The sequence below is a fragment of the Bradysia coprophila genome, unplaced genomic scaffold (genome assembly GCF_014529535.1).
Source record: "Bradysia coprophila strain Holo2 unplaced genomic scaffold, BU_Bcop_v1 contig_50, whole genome shotgun sequence".
Classification (NCBI taxonomy): domain Eukaryota; kingdom Metazoa; phylum Arthropoda; class Insecta; order Diptera; family Sciaridae; genus Bradysia; species Bradysia coprophila.
Genome location: NW_023503751.1, coordinates 262,923 through 278,822, shown reverse-complemented (window position 1 = coordinate 278,822; position 15,900 = coordinate 262,923). Strand labels below are relative to the sequence as shown.

The 15,900-nt window shown below is 38.8% G+C and overlaps 2 protein-coding genes across 3 annotated transcripts; one reads left to right on the top strand and one right to left on the bottom strand.

Annotated features, from left to right (window-relative positions):
* The first annotated feature begins 214 nt into the window (after positions 1 to 214).
* On the top strand, positions 215 to 1,087 carry LOC119082910 (vegetative cell wall protein gp1-like). The gene is made up of 3 exons (XM_037192566.1): positions 215 to 292; positions 353 to 1,015; positions 1,074 to 1,087. The coding sequence occupies exons 1-3, from the start codon at positions 250 to 252 to the stop codon at positions 1,085 to 1,087; spliced, it is 720 nt and encodes a 239-aa protein (XP_037048461.1). The 5' UTR covers positions 215 to 249.
* A 500-nt stretch (positions 1,088 to 1,587) lies between these two features.
* LOC119082888 lies at positions 1,588 to 3,095 on the bottom strand. 2 transcript variants are annotated; one of them, XM_037192548.1, is made up of 6 exons: positions 2,963 to 3,095; positions 2,695 to 2,898; positions 2,467 to 2,630; positions 2,237 to 2,404; positions 2,004 to 2,174; positions 1,588 to 1,942 (listed from the first exon to the last, which is right to left on the bottom strand). In XM_037192548.1, exons 3-6 carry the CDS (start codon positions 2,475 to 2,477, stop codon positions 1,804 to 1,806), a joined length of 489 nt encoding a protein of 162 aa, XP_037048443.1. In that variant the 5' UTR covers positions 2,478 to 2,630; positions 2,695 to 2,898; positions 2,963 to 3,095; the 3' UTR covers positions 1,588 to 1,803. The 2 variants fall into 2 exon arrangements, with proteins under 2 accessions (XP_037048443.1, XP_037048442.1); XM_037192547.1 differs by having other exon boundaries at positions 2,467 to 2,898.
* Positions 3,096 to 15,900: the final 12,805 nt, after the last annotated feature.

Here is a 15,900-nt window from a genome sequence, read left to right as displayed (position 1 = left end):
CGAGATATTATGAATATGTCATGTACATAATTTAAGGATGTTATTTACTGTCTATGGTACAGTAGCATGATGAGGATTGTGAATTGTAAAAACATGTGTCGTTATCATATGTGCATTTACCTGAGGAACCAAATATTTTTGATAAAGAGGGACGTGTAGGTATTTAAGGGACTGCATAGATCAAAATTTTAGTTAGTTCAACTGTTAACAGCAACCGTATAGTTCAACATTTGCCAGTAACAGTCTAAAATGGAAAATTTAAGCCTAGACAACGAGGGTACTATCTCCTCTTGTAAGTATATCGAGTATAATTTCCTATCACGAACCTTTGTTTACAAAATTGTATTTCCAGTTATCATACTACTCAACCGGCTCGCAAGGAACGGTCGATTCATACGATTGGGGCGGTATTTAGGTGAATGGGACATAGTCCGTCTGGAGCAAATATCAGCACTTGACTACTCGTCCCTCATCTTATTGGGTGACGGTGTGAGAAACCAGAGAATGTCATGGAGAGAACGTTCGAGGAGTCCGATAAGACACCGATGGCACAGCCCTACACCGCGAGTACCTTCATCGATTGGAGGTACATCGCCGTCGCAATTTTCGTACCGGTCATCACCACGATCACCTTCACTCCGCCGGAGTCCTTCGCCGTCGTACTCTCCAGTCTCGTCTAGACCTACATCCCCACTTTACTCCGAAGCGGATGACGACGAGGTTCTTGAAGTCTCATCCGACGACGATGCTACTGAAGAATCACTGGAGCCGATCGGAAACATCGAAGTTCATCCACTTCCAGTTATACCACAACCGCAACCAGCTGTTTCACCAAAAGTAGTTGTATCACCACAACCAGTTGTATCACCACAACCAGCTGTATCACCACAACCAGCTGTACCAGCACAACCTGCTACACCAGCGCAACTGGCTGTACCACCACACCCAGCACCCCAATTACATCATCCACCACAGGCACCGGTTCAACTAGTTCATCTACTATCATCACCGAGACGTAACTTGTGTGCAGTTTGTAAGGAAATTGAGGCATTCACGAACATTGTCTACATTAGGTGTAGACACATGATTTGTGAGCTCTGCTCAGATGGTCTGGCTGAACACGCAGATCCATACAAATGTCCTCAGTGTAGAACAGTAGGTGGTTTTGTCCGTGGGATTGTACAGTGATTCAATTCAATTCAATTCAATTTCACATTTATTCATTAAGACAACAAGAATTTCTCCTTATCTAAATGTCTTACGCTAGTAAATACAATGTTACTCCTTATAAACATATAAATAAAAGAGAAACAAAACGAAACTAAGGACTCAATTAACAATTACTCGCCTCATCTGTTAGAAAAGAAAAGATTAACAAACTGGAGTCATATCGGATTGTGCGTGGGGGAAAAAAGGCCATGACAACAAGTGAGTTGATGGTGGTGGTACAGTGTGAGGTGGAAGGTATGTATGGTTTGTATCAATGCCAAGACGAGAAGTATTCAAAGGAACACCTTTTGAAGCTGTTGAGCGTTGTACACATTTTGACTGCGTTGGGTAGAGAATTCAGTAATGAAAAAACGGAAATTTGGTAAAAAAATTCGTTTTTTATTTCACGATTTTAAAAGTTCATTATTTCATGAATCGATTAACAAAAAATGCACTTTCGTGCGTATATTATTCACTACAGTAAAGTGTTAATTTAGAAAACACTGCTGAAACGGAATTTCATTTAGTCTAACATTTCAATAAACACGAATCGAACAAACATTTTCATTAACACTAATCGGGCAAACATTTCAATTAGCCTAATCTGACCCCAGTCGGCAGTAACGATGGCGGTGTGTGAACTCCAGCAGTAATCGGTGACGAATTTTCCACCTGATCATTTTCGCCATTGCCCCCTCTATACTCCACCAATTCGGCTAACGGTAGGTCGTGTCTGAAAATCATTTCATGAAAATTAGTTTTTGATTTCGGTTAGACGCATCGCATGCCTCTACCTTGTTCGCTTTCGGTAGTACCGTATAGCCCCATAGCGTACACTCGGTGATAGTAATGATGACGGTGCATGATTCCCAGCAGTATCCGGTGGCGAATTTTCCACCTGACCATTTTCGCCATTGACCTCTGTTTCTGTACATTCCTCCAAAGCGGCTGACGGTAGGTCGTACCTGAAAATCGTCTCATTAAAATTAGTTTTTTGATTTCGGTTAGACGGATCGCATGCCTCTACCTTGATTGCTTTCGGCAGTACCGGAGGGTACCATAACGGGCAGTCGGCAGTAACGATGGCGGTGTGTGAACTCCAGCAGTAATCGGTGGCGAATTTTCCACCTGACCATTTTCGCCATTGCCCACTGTATCTTTATACTCCGCCAATTCGGCTGACGGTAGGTCGTGTCTGAAAAATCGTTTCATTAAAATTAGTTTTTGATTTCGGGTAAACGGATCGCATGCCTCTACCTTCTTCGCATTCGATAGTGCCTGGCAGTACCATACCGTAGAGTCGGTGATAGTAACGATGGCGGTGTACGATTCCCAGCAGTAATCGGTGGCGAATTTTCCACCTGACCAGTTTCATCATTGACCCCTCTATACTCCACCAAATCGGCTAACGGTAGGTCGTACTTGAAAGTCATTTTCAGGAAAATTAGTTTTTGGATTTCAGCCAGACGGATCGCATGCCTCTACCTTTTTCTCGCGTTTCGCCAGTACCGGCAGATGAGGATCAAAATTATCACAAATGTCACACCGAAAATGGCACCAAACGGCCTGGAAACTTCTTCCGGGAAATATTCGATCGGTACGATGTCCTTGTTTGCAACGTAAACCGATGATACTTCGAACGGGTCGACTGTCGTACCTTCGGCTTCGTATTCTCGCTCGCGGTACATACTGTGACCGGGCGTAGATAAACATTATTTTACGGTTAGGTTTTCAGAAAAAATGAAATTCTTACCCAAATTGCACCATATTTGACTCGAACGGATTCAGAAGCGCTCGAACTTAGTAAAACTTATTATGAGATCGCGCAGATTACGCGAATTTGTTTGGATATAAGAAAAAATATCACGATGTTAATGCGCGGTAAAAAAATATTTTTTTGACAGAAGTGACATGACTTTACATAAAAAGCAGGATTTGCGCCGTGCATGCAGAAAGGATATTTGCGCCGATTGATGTTGAATGCGTTCAATTCAAGGATGTGAACATTAGAGTATAGATGGCACTGGGAAATTTTTTTGAAATCAAATACCAAACATGTTTTCTCATCAATTTTTATTTTTGGTCTCCAATCAGGTTACATAGCTCAAGTATAATTCATTCTTTGTTCCTAATCGAGATGAATAAAATAGTTATGAAAACCGAAATATTCAAACATTTTGACTGAATCACGGCAGGTTACTGAATTCAATTTTTTTAAATATTCCTTTAACCTCTGACTAGTATTTGGAGAGTACTTCTGGTACACAGCCCACTGGATTTTACCGAGCTCAGGTTTAATTTGACGGTATTCGTATAAATATGCTTTGATGATATGTATCACTTCCAAAGCTTTTTCGTAAGCTAGCTCATACGCCGCATCACTGCACATAATAACCTCGCCGTTTTCTTCTTTGAAGCGATAAGCTTTTCCGTCATCCAATGCCTCTATGGTAACACCTGAACGTTTTACGGACTCTTTCAGCCATGAAGCGTCATCCAGTTTTGCTCTGAGTTGTGATAGAAACGACCAGAAATGTTTACCCAGGAACGAAATACATGGTGTAGTACTAGAAGACACCCCGTAAATCCGTACCATTGGTTTAAAGGAAACGGAGTCTATCCCAACAGTTATACGTTCGTTATAGTTTTTTCCTAGTTTTATACGTTTTTCGTTGTATAAACTAGTTGGATGGACCGTGATCGAAGAGTTATTTCCTGCCATTTAATATGTCTGTTTAAGCACGATCGAATCCAAAAACTGAATCAGGGACGAGGTAACCCTTCCGTTTTATACAATTTTCAATCTACCACCACCCCCCCTCCCTTCGCTGCTCTATATAATTGAAAAAACAACTTTTTATCAAACGCACACCAAACTTTATTCAAAAAAATTTTCTTACAATTTATTTTTCTTAAAATATTTTTTTGTTAAAATTTTTGTTACAAATTTATGTTTTCTAAAATTAATTTTGTCAAAATTTTTCTTAAAATTATTTTATTAATTCTTAAAAATATTTTTTTTCACTTTTGTTTTGTAGCGCGTACAAAACTTAGCATTTTTTTACGTAATATTTTTCTCTTACGTGATAAATCTTTCTTTCTCTGTGCTAAATAATTTCTTAGAGTGGAATTACGTAAATAATATTTGTAATTTTTCTGTATAAATACATCGTTTAGGTACAAGTTTTTAGAAAACTTATCGGTAAAGGATTTCATGGTCCCCCCATTTGACATGTGTAGCACAAAACATGCTGCATACATTCCACAAACTTTAGATTTAAGTTGCTGGAATTGGTATTCGTTATGTTCAAAATTGGTACAATTTTTCTTGATGAAATCTTCAATGTGATAACCACGAGGCGAAAATCCAAAACTATCGCAATACGTACATTTACGATATTTATCTATATATAAACCAGTCCAATGAGAGCCTGCTGATGACGAGTCCGAGAGATTGACCACAAAACCGTACTCGGATTTCCTCGTCAATTTGACCTCCTTCAATTTATCAATCGCACAAACTTTCATTTTACAATTCTGTTTTGTACTGGTGATATCCAGAAAATGCTGTAGCTCAATGCTGTTCATCGTTATTTTTCACGATTTAGGAGCTGTAGTCTGTTACAACGTTTCTATATTGATCAATTTCAATCAAACCGTCAAACTCTGCAAAAACGATAGCTGTAATAGACTCTGTGGTAGCTCCGTCGAATTGTACGTCTATACGCAATGACCCCGTTTTCGGTAATGAAACATGCGCCGCAGAAGAACATAGATCGGGGGTAAAATCGACTGCTAATAGAGCGTATCCGTTAGGGTAGTCGGCTCTACTTATACTGTTCCCAATGTCGGAATGGTTAATGTTACTTCCTTCGAATAATGAGTGGTAGGCTCTAATGTACTGTTTTTTTGGAAAATCGCAGATAAAGGGCTTCGACGGAATAGCTATCGTATCAAAAAAGAACTGGACTGAATTATACTTGAAGTGAGTAAAGTTGAATGGATTCTTCGCAATATGACCATTAAATGCTTCTGTGGATACAAATCCAAGAACACAGCGCTTCGGGAGCGTTCCTAGAAATACGTTATCCATTGTCTTTGAACGTGTACCAATAGGTATCGTAATTGGCCTGATATCAACACGGGTGATCGGGTACTTTGCAGTTGCGGAATTTAGAACCTTGTGATGGGCCAGTAAAGTTGATGGGGCGATTTTTACCTTGCGTACAAACAAAACTGCATCTAATACCGCAAACGCCCCCTCTGCATTAGCAGCACCCATTACATGGAAATTTTGTTTTGCTTTCTGTAGTTTAATCATCATTTCCACTCCGTTCAGTAAATACTTGTCGACATTGAATAAATCGCAGTGAAGGGGGCCGTACATTTCAACTTCCTTGTTATCCTTAGTGAGTAAATTACGGGCTTTAAAACCGACATTAGCATCACCTGGATTATCCATTTCACCAGCTGTGTCATCTGCCCATAGCCCAGAAGTCAGATGTGTTTTTTTACTTTCTGAACTGTAACATAAACATATTTAAGAAAAAATATAAAACAGAAAATTATTAATTGTTTTACCTATAATTCAAAAGATTTTCGATGTATGCACGATACGGATAACAATTGCTCGGTGGTGTAATGCATTTTTGGTTCAGATAGACGTCTACTTGCGAAAACATTGAATGTAACCAGTTATTGACTGGACCGGCAACAACTCCATCTACAGCCACCATTCTCGCCTTCACATAAAGATAAACTCTCCCTAGATCCAAGTATTCATCACCAGCACTCCCACTAACCACAAATTCTATAGGCCCGTTGTTCGAGAGAGATGTTACCGGTCGGTAGCTTTGTAGGGCACCACTTTCTACAGTAGTCTGGATGGGTAGTTTGCTGAAAATATCCAGCTCCGATTTTACGTTTAAAGCGCTTGCCCGATTGATAGAAGTCATGATTTTTAAAATGAGAAAATGTCAGTGTTTTTCTTCTTTCTTTTCACAACCTGCTTCGATTTCACTTTATTACGTTTTGTTTTTTTACTTTTACGCGTAACCTTATTACTTTTACGTCTGGTCTGCACCTTACGAGGTTTTACAATCAACTGGCGTTTACCGGGGAAGCGACCGGCTTTAAATCCTTCACCGTAAAGTAGTTTTCTCTTCAGATTTTCAACTGTCTCTCTCGCTCTATTTGCCAGAGCTGTGCGTGGGTTAGCATTATTTTCCACATCGTTTATGAAATTTGTACCGTTTTTCAAAAGTTCTTTACCAACTGCGACTCCACCCATTTTTAAAACTGGTAATACGGTTCTGAATAAGCCTCCTAGAAAAGAGCCGATACCATATCCGCGCTGATAAATAGGCCCAGAATAAAATTCTCCCAGCCCTGTGCCTGCTTGGTTCATATAATATCTGACGAGTATATCCTGCTCCATTTTCCTTAATGTCTTTTTTTAAAGTGAAGTTTAATCGTCAACGTTCCGTACTGGAATGGCATAAGTTTACCGGAGACGTCCCTTATATCGATTCTGATGGATTCGAACTTTTTTTTCTGAAGCGGTATGTACTGAAGGTGAGCAAATTCGGTACTACACGGTCTAGAAAAATACGTTGTGGCATCACTAGATACACTTATCGTCCTCAGCAATTTTGACCACGAATCACCAGTTATCTGCTGCTCAAGAATGTCGCAATAAACCATCATTATATCTGGCACTCCAGCGGAAATATTTGTCACGTGCGGTATTTTCGCACCAGGAGAAACTTCGTCACCCGGTCGGAACCCCAGCTGCATTGCTAATCTCCCCTTCGCTTTAAAAGAGACAACTTTCATGGAGCCGTCGACTGGTTTAATACCTCCCTTCGTGCCTACTCGTTTGGTTTTATCATCAAATTGGAAGAAATCCAAAAGTTTAGTTTTTTTCTGGATGGCCTTATTAACTGCATTAATGATCTCCTTGATGTCATTGTAGAACCCCGGCGTAATTGTTAAAGTAGACCATGTTGCAGCTGAGACTATCTTGCCGTCTGGAAGTTTTGTAGTTGGTATTGTTTTTCCGTCCGATTGAACATATTCTTTCGTCGCAATAAATGTTTGTATTTCCAGTTCATTTTCACCTGCTTGGATGGTGAAAAACGAGTACGGATACTGGATTTCTGCTAGTGCGACATCCCAGTCACCGTATAAGTTCATATTGCGTGAAAGATGAACGGTGAAAGAACTGGTTTTGTTGGACGGACAGATATCCATAGAACTATTTGACAATAGAGTCATATAAAAGTCATTCATATTGGAGTTATTGCTGATGAATTGACCCAGCAGTTGAATTTACTCGGATATCCACGGAATTTCACAAAGTACTGAACCGTTTTGCCTCTGCGTTTTTGTTTTATAATTTTCTCGATGGCTCGTGCAGCGCCCTCATCATAGAGTACTTTTTGAAGTTCAACTTCATAAAATGTTCCGGAAATTTCTTCACCTGCCGGGTCTTCGAGATAGTAGACAACAGGGGTCCTCGTTGTAACAGACTTTATCTTGAAAATCTCCTCAGTGAAGTTGTGAGTAAATCCTTTTTCAAAAACGTTTTTACTTTTGGTTATGCGTACATAATCTCCAGGTGCTAATTTGGGCTTCTTCTTTCCCACATTCTTGAGTCTCTTTATTTGTGAGTTTCTAATATTTCTATACACTTGGACAATATTTTTATCGTTCACTTCACTCGGTGTCATTTTAATACTTCTATGATAGCTATTATTATACGCCTTTACAATGTCATCCAGCACATTTATATATCGAAAAGTGTTTGCATAGGTCAAATATTTGTATATTTTTCCTTTGATTGTCCTCAATGAACGTTCAACAATACTCGCTTTCGTATCTGGGTTATTTGTTGTGTTGAATACAATGTCATTTTCCTTCATAAATGCACGAAATTTGCGTGAATCAAATTCACCACCCTTATCGGTCTGGAGACGATCGCATTTAACACCCGACCGGTTAAGTATCTTTTTGAATGCAGCAATTATTGCCTCGGTGGTTTTTCGCTTTAGCGGCTCGATAAACATAAATTTACTAAAACAATCAATAACCACTAGCAGATATTTCATTCCGTCATTATGTTTAGCATATTCTTCCGGAAATATAGCCAGATCCGCTTCGTAGAGCTCAGCAATATTGGTTACAATGTAGCAATTCCTGGGGAAGCGGGTTCGTCTGGGCTTATGCCTTGTATAAGTATCCTGCGAAATGAGCCATTCATTTACCGTTTTCTTTGGAATTTTCTTCCCCAGTGCCAGCCATAATTTGATTGCAGTAGAAAAAGACGCAGGATGTTTTGGGTCATAGTATATTTCTGCCAGTTTTTTTTTTTACATTTGATTGTTTCATGCTCTTCTTCTTTTATTATTCCAATCCTCAAAGAAATCAAGATCACCTTTCAATCTTTTTGGTCGTGGTGTGCGAGATGAAGAATGTCTTTTTAGGGGCGTTGTAAATATTGTAGCTGCCTGAAATTCGGCCGGTGAATGAAATGAAGTATTCCTTTTTTTTGGTGGTGGGGTAAATGGATCTGGCTGAATCTCCCTCGGTGTGGAAGATGAAGAACGTCTTTTTTTGTGTGGTGTTGTAATTGGATCTGTCTGAATTTCGGACGGAGCAGGTGCATTTGCCGACTGCCTCGACTGAGTTGAAAATACTACTGGCTTAGGTTTCTTGGAGCGACTCGGTATAACTCGAAGTAAATTACGCTTGATTTTTTTTGGGCGATTCGAAAGAGATCTTTTCTTTTTGTGTCCTTTAGAACGTGATGAAATAGGAGTTCTAGGATAGCCACCGACTGCACCCATCTCAGAATCATGCAATGATTGAGTTTCCATATGCTCTGTTTCATCTTCTAATTCATCTTCTATTTCATTCTCAAAATCCATTTCTTCTGGTTCATTATTTCTTCCAAATTCTGGTTCATGTACTGGTAAAGGCTGAACCTCAGACCCGTCAATATTGGGTAAATACACGCGGGCCGGGGCATTTGAATTTTTCCTGTCATTGTCGCGATGTAAGAAAAGAAATCTTTTGAGTTCCTGGTTGTACAATTTCAGTTTTGTTGACGGGTCCAAATCTCGCCTCTGCAAAACGTGTTCCAGCCCGTTGTTTAGTTGTGAAACTGCAGTTGTACTTGACCCAAAACTGGATCTATTAAATGCTGAAGAATTAGCTAATGATTTGATGGCCTGGACCAACGGGTCAATGTTTTGATTGGGGTTTTGCACGGTAACTCCACCATTTCCATAGGTAGCCGCGTCTACCAGAATCATTTTCCGTGCATGTTTCATTTTTTACCCACAAATTGAGCAATCCCTGCTGCTACTATCGGTTGCAAAAGTGTCGGTAAAAATGATCCACCAGATTGTGTGATTATTTTCTTCTTTTTATGAAGACCTCCTTTTGCTTTTAAAACTTTACGCAAAACGCCTTTAAACTTTTTTAAATTTTTCTTTTCGCTGTCTGATAACCGGATATTCCCAGTTAACGTATTGTAAATGCACTCGTCAATGGTTTTTATCAGCTCCAAACCACAATTTAATAATATACTTTTTCGAAGCTTTGGTTTGGCAGTTTGCACGATCTGGAGAAGAGGGAGATGTTTCTTCACTGATGCCATTCTCGGTAATGGATAAATGCTCCAAAATGGCTGTCCTTTTATACATGAAAATTTTTAGGGACATACACCACGTTCGTAGGCTTATCATCGGGAAAAATATTGGTACGATATCGCAAGTGGTCGGGGGTTCTCTGAGATAAATCGAGTACCAAATATCCATACGGTACACTGGTGGCGTCTTCAAATATCTCGCTTATATAATTTGTATTCCCCGGACAAATTTGCCGTGCCAGTGACGTAATCTGCCCTCTGTCACGAGGCGACTTGAAAGCCACAATAAAATGACAATTTAGAGATATATCCCGCATGGCTTTTCCTTTATGGAAAATGTTTTGTGTGATGAAAATAGTAGAAAGTTCCATGTGATGACTATCTCTCGTAAAGATGTTGGATACACGATCGTCACTGCCTGCCTGTGACATGAGATCATCCAAAACAATAATCCTGGGTTTTTTGTCGGCAAACATTTCCACGTCTGGAATACAATCCAAAAACTTCACCGGTACTTTGCATTACGACAGATCAGGATAACTTGCTTCTGGTGCACAGTAGACGATTTCGGAAAAATCAGTGTCCGTGACCTCGTCCAGATATTTCAAAAATCGCGTCGTAAATGTACTTTTTCCACTCCCTGAAGGACCTGCTATCATTGCTGTAAACGGGTGTTTCCACTTCAGATCCATATTGAACAATAAAAAATTGTTTCAACATTACCATATTATTATATATTACGTCTGCGTGCTCGCCCTAGGGGTGTGCCCTTTTTGTTCTTTGTTCTTAAGGGGGGGGGGGGCATATCAAACAAAGTATCAGTCTGAAACCCGCAGGGTTTAAGACTAATACTTTGTTTGACATCTCTTAAAGGGAAAAACATTTTTCGATAAAGTCAATATTGAAATAATTTTTAACGAGAATACGTATTTTCTTAACATTAATACTTGTGCTCTCAGCAAATCATGCCGTGTTTTATGTCATGTTCTGCGGATGAAGAAACAGGGGAGGAGAACGAAAAATCGTGTTTCATTTCTGTTCGTCAATTCGTAAATATGATTTTACACCCTGTGGTGACACAGCAACCTTTTAAATTGTATCAGATCCCAGTAGCCCATCTAGGGTATAAATACGTGTAAACTATTATTAAATAAACCATTCAATATTCGGCTTCGGCCGAGACCACATCTACGAGTATTCTTTGTAGTTAGTTGACTGTAGATAGAATATCATATATGGTCGAGATAAGCTCCCATATAATTGGTGACCCCGACAAGTTCATTAGCAATTCTGAACTGAGTCTTATAATTTCAACTAGCAATAGCCCTGAAATTATCTTATGTATGAAAGACCAAATTGGCACAACACCAATTTGCACTGTTCTTGATAAAAGTTCAGTGGACTGTACCAATCAAATAATATAAATAGAAGTGCCCACAAGCATTACAGTCGTCAATAACGAATAATAAAATATAAAATTTGAAATAACGAAGTAATACCATCTATACTTCGGTCGACAACATTTTAAAATTGCGTTTTTAGCAATGAAAACCAATGACTAAATTTAGAAAAAAATTGTAGCATGTAAGCAAACAGAGGCTCTGCCACTAGCTTAAGTTACAAAATTAAAAATTTAGTCGTAAGATATACACATAGTTTTAGCACAAAATACTTTTGGCTAAAATGTTGTCGACAATGTTACCGTAACTTTACCATCTAGTTACGATGAACTACAGTCAACCAAAAATAATCTTTTTTGGCCCAGAAATTTGGTCTCACAACCATTTTCATAAAAATTATCAATCAACATTTAGTGAAACTAAATCGTTCGATCAGAGAAAACCGTTTCCTAAAGAATTATTCACGTAAAACGATACATCGAAACTTATCAACGACACTTTCCACCAATCTCGATAAGACGCGATTGGGATGTCCACCTCAAAATGGGTGCGTTGCATCACTGTGAAGAAGATAAGGTCTTTTCGTTTTTCGTACAAACTCCGAAAGAGTTTAACGAATATTTCCACACTTCAAAATTACAACAATTTTTCGTAAAAAATATCCAAAAAAATCCTTCTGACGAACACCAAAAGTCAAGTATTCCCTCGTTACAATTTAGAAACGATTTGCAACAATCGCTAATTCTAAATTAGTCCAATCACCCGGCTCAGCGTTTCGTTAATTAAGCTCTACGACCAACCGTCTTGAGAAACGTCTTCAATGACTGAACTCATAAATGACGGAACCGTTTAGCAAAACCGATTCGTGTCGAGGATTGAAACTTCTCGTTTCTTACTATTGTAATTGAAAACACTTGATACATGGAAATTGATCCAATGAGTTATCCACTGTGCGATAACACAACCTTTTTCCATGTAAAATAGTTTCACAAGTTCTTAACATCACAGAACATAACGAAATCAAAAGTCATCGTGTATAAATTTACCACCCTTGAAATTAACATATAGCAATTTCAAGTTCACGAATGACCTAAAATTACAAAATCTGATATTAAACCACCAAACCGGCGCCAATAGGTTTAAACTCATTGACCGTAGAATAGTACAAAAGTACAACCGTTCAATGAGTCATATATATAATATCAGTCGAAATGTACATAGCAAATATACTGCCTAAAGTCTGCTACCACAGACAAGTATCACCATACCATACATAAGAAGTACATTTCGTGCAGTGCGTATCCCTGCAAAACAAAAGGCAGCACGAAAATAAAATTCAAAATCACCCTACATATGTTTTGAATCACTTGATCTGAATTAATTTCAAAATAAGTTAAGAGTTGGATCAACCACCGTCTATCACATATTTCCCAAGTTCACTGAACAAACGACATTTACAATCAAAGTCGTCCGGCATACGGAAATCACTCTGTAAAAACAAGTGAACTGCTAGATTTAAATGAAATTCAATCAAGCAACCCTTGAACAAGCCTATAAATACGATTGTTTCCACCAAACAAATTGTATTCTTTCTACAGCCCTCGTTGACTAAACAAGTGCTAAAGAAAAAAATTAAATAATTCAAGTTTTCAACTTTGAAACGGATTAGCTATGCCACCGAAAAAAAGATTGGCAACGGCATTAGCCCCATCGCTAAACGATTACGTAGCAATACGTAATGGTTTACAAACCAATTTACAAGCCCTCAACTGTCTTGAAAAAAGACAATTGAACGCAGAAACCAAGACGTCATCTGAGACAACACTGTCGGAAATAATGGCCATACGCAACACCCTACAATTGTGCTGTCAAGCAGCAAATCGTCTCGAGCACCGTGAACTGGCCGCTAAAAAATCATCAACGGCTGTCCGCCACTCCGAAAAAATGGTCGTACCGCCGCAACGTGAATTGTTAAATAAAATCTACAACCGTTCACCACCAAAACGGATTTGCCTTCGTCACCGGGAATTTGGCTCAGCAACTCCTATTAATGACTGCCCTGGACCAGATCAATGCTCTTTCGAAACTTCCACCAAACCAAAAAATCGTGCCATGCGTCGATTGGAAAAATTTAAAACCATCCCTACGTCAACCAACGGCAATACAAGAACCAATGGTCCCGAATCAACAACCGCGGCAATAACAGGCCCATCCTCCCAAACGGCAACAATCGCTACTCCGATCCAAGCACATTTGGCCAACCCAACACCGAAAACACATTCATTAATACCAATGGAAAACCAGTATCCCTCCGCCACCTTGCACACCAATAACACTGACTCCGAGCAATGGGCAAATTTGGTTGAAATGGCCGATATGGAACTCGAACAAGAAGCCGACCTCCTAGACATGGCCGTACACAACGAACTACTCAAGGACCGTCAAAAAGAACTTGAGGACGAATTACTAGATGTTTCCGATTAAAGTTTCTTCCTCATGGGGGAAGTATCTGTGGTGACACAGCAACCTTTTAAATTGTATCAGATCCCAGTAGCCCATCTAGGGTATAAATACGTGTAAACTATTATTAAATAAACCATTCAATATTCGGCTTCGGCCGAGACCACATCTACGAGTATTCTTTGTAGTTAGTTGACTGTAGATAGAATATCATATATGGTCGAGATAAGCTCCCATAACCCCTCTACTTGTACTGTGCGGTGTAAATGTGAGCATGATAAACAGGAGGGAGACAAAATATGTTTCGCGTCCATGTTTGTCTCGTTTCGAAAACGGTTTAGGAGGGGGTCTGAAAATCATATATAAAGAGGTATCATTCTGTAGCAACATCATCATTCTGAAGTCAGTGTGGCAAGTTACAAAAACTACAAGTGAATATTAAAATGGCTGAAAAAATTGTGCAAATGTCAAAATTGGCTCCGTTTGGACTGAAAAGACCGTCAGCTGAAGACATTGCAGCATTGGAGGCACCAGCAAAAAAGAACAAATCCGCGGGATTGTGGACTCATGAAACACGAATGTTGGCTGAAAAGACCATCTACCTCAACAAGTCTACCACCAAATATATCATTATTGGTAACGACCCCGAAACTTTTGTAGTTACCATGAAAATCTGCGATCGCGTTACTGGCAGCCATACAACCATTACCACTTGGGATAGTATTTACTTTTTCATGGCACGTATTGCACTAATTGTCACTGGAAGCGGAGACATTGTTGGAGACGTTAACACTCTAGTCACAAAGCTACCAAACGACCAGTGGAAATTTACCAAGAAAAATGGGTTTGGAGTAATCGTGATGCACAAAGTCAGCCTGGAAAATCTACATCACAGTCGCTCGTGTATTGAACATATAGCTACTAAGCGCCATGTCTGGTCAAGCAAATACCCCGAAATGCTACAGTCCATTAAAGACGAATTAATGGGTTTATCATCATGGAATCAGGAAGAAGTACTGAAAAGAATTGTCGCCCAGAAACCCCGTACACTTGAGAATGAGGATGAAAGAATTATAAAGTACCACATTGCGTTTGGCATCATCACCAACCGATCATACTTTGAATCTTTGAAAACATATGACAGTATTTATAAAAAATGAGAAAAGAATCATGTATTTTCAGAATAATAAATAATTTTTGTGTGAGTGAAAAGAAAATCTTTTATTTCATTCATCTATCTGAACAAGTATATAAAGAAATGGCTCGATTCGTTTTGTAAAGTTAAATTCCCGGATACGTATCCCGACGGCCGAGCGAACCAGGGGCGTAAATAGAAAAACCAAATTTACATACACACTAATTTATTCAGCGAAGTTAATTTCTATTCACTTCTATCAACACATAGGAACTCTTTATCTCAAACACTTAATTCGAGGTATTCACTTCAAAGACTTAAACCAAATAATGATCTGGAATTAACCGACGTTACGAACCGCAATACTTTCCAAGATAAACTGACCACGATACAGTGATTGTATCGTGTATTTATGCTAAATTTTAGCATTAGGAGGATAGGACGATTTGCAGCTGTTGTCCTTTCTTCATCAAAACCCATTTTCAATTATTTTCTCCATTCTTCTAAATCCTGATTTATCGTTATGCAATTCATAAGACATTTTATCGGAATTCATCCTTTTGTTATTTTATTTTGATCATTTTTATTACCGAATAAGGAATGCGACGGTTACGAACTGCATTCCTTTATTGGTATATATCTCGTAGGCAATTTCCAACATGTTATCCCATTGTATCAATTGGGAAACCAATCTTATTGGAAATAATATTGCCTAATTTCGTGCGTAAACAATTCATAAATTCATATGAAAGGTTTGGAGAGTTCATTTATTTACTTTAATAGGTTTTGAAGAATCAAGTCTATATTGTAGTGAAGGTTCACCACTCAACGTAGTGGTGGTCCACTACATCGTCACCCCCTCTTGAGAAAAAAAATTTTTGAAACGAATTGAAAATTTTTTTTTTTTTTTTTTAATAATTGCGGATCGTATCCAATTTGTGTGATGTATCAATTTTCTTTTTTTTTTTTTTTTTTTTTTTTTTTTTGTTGGGTTTTGGTCAACCTCCCGTGCGCCAATCGATTAAAAGAAAAGTTGTTGTTAT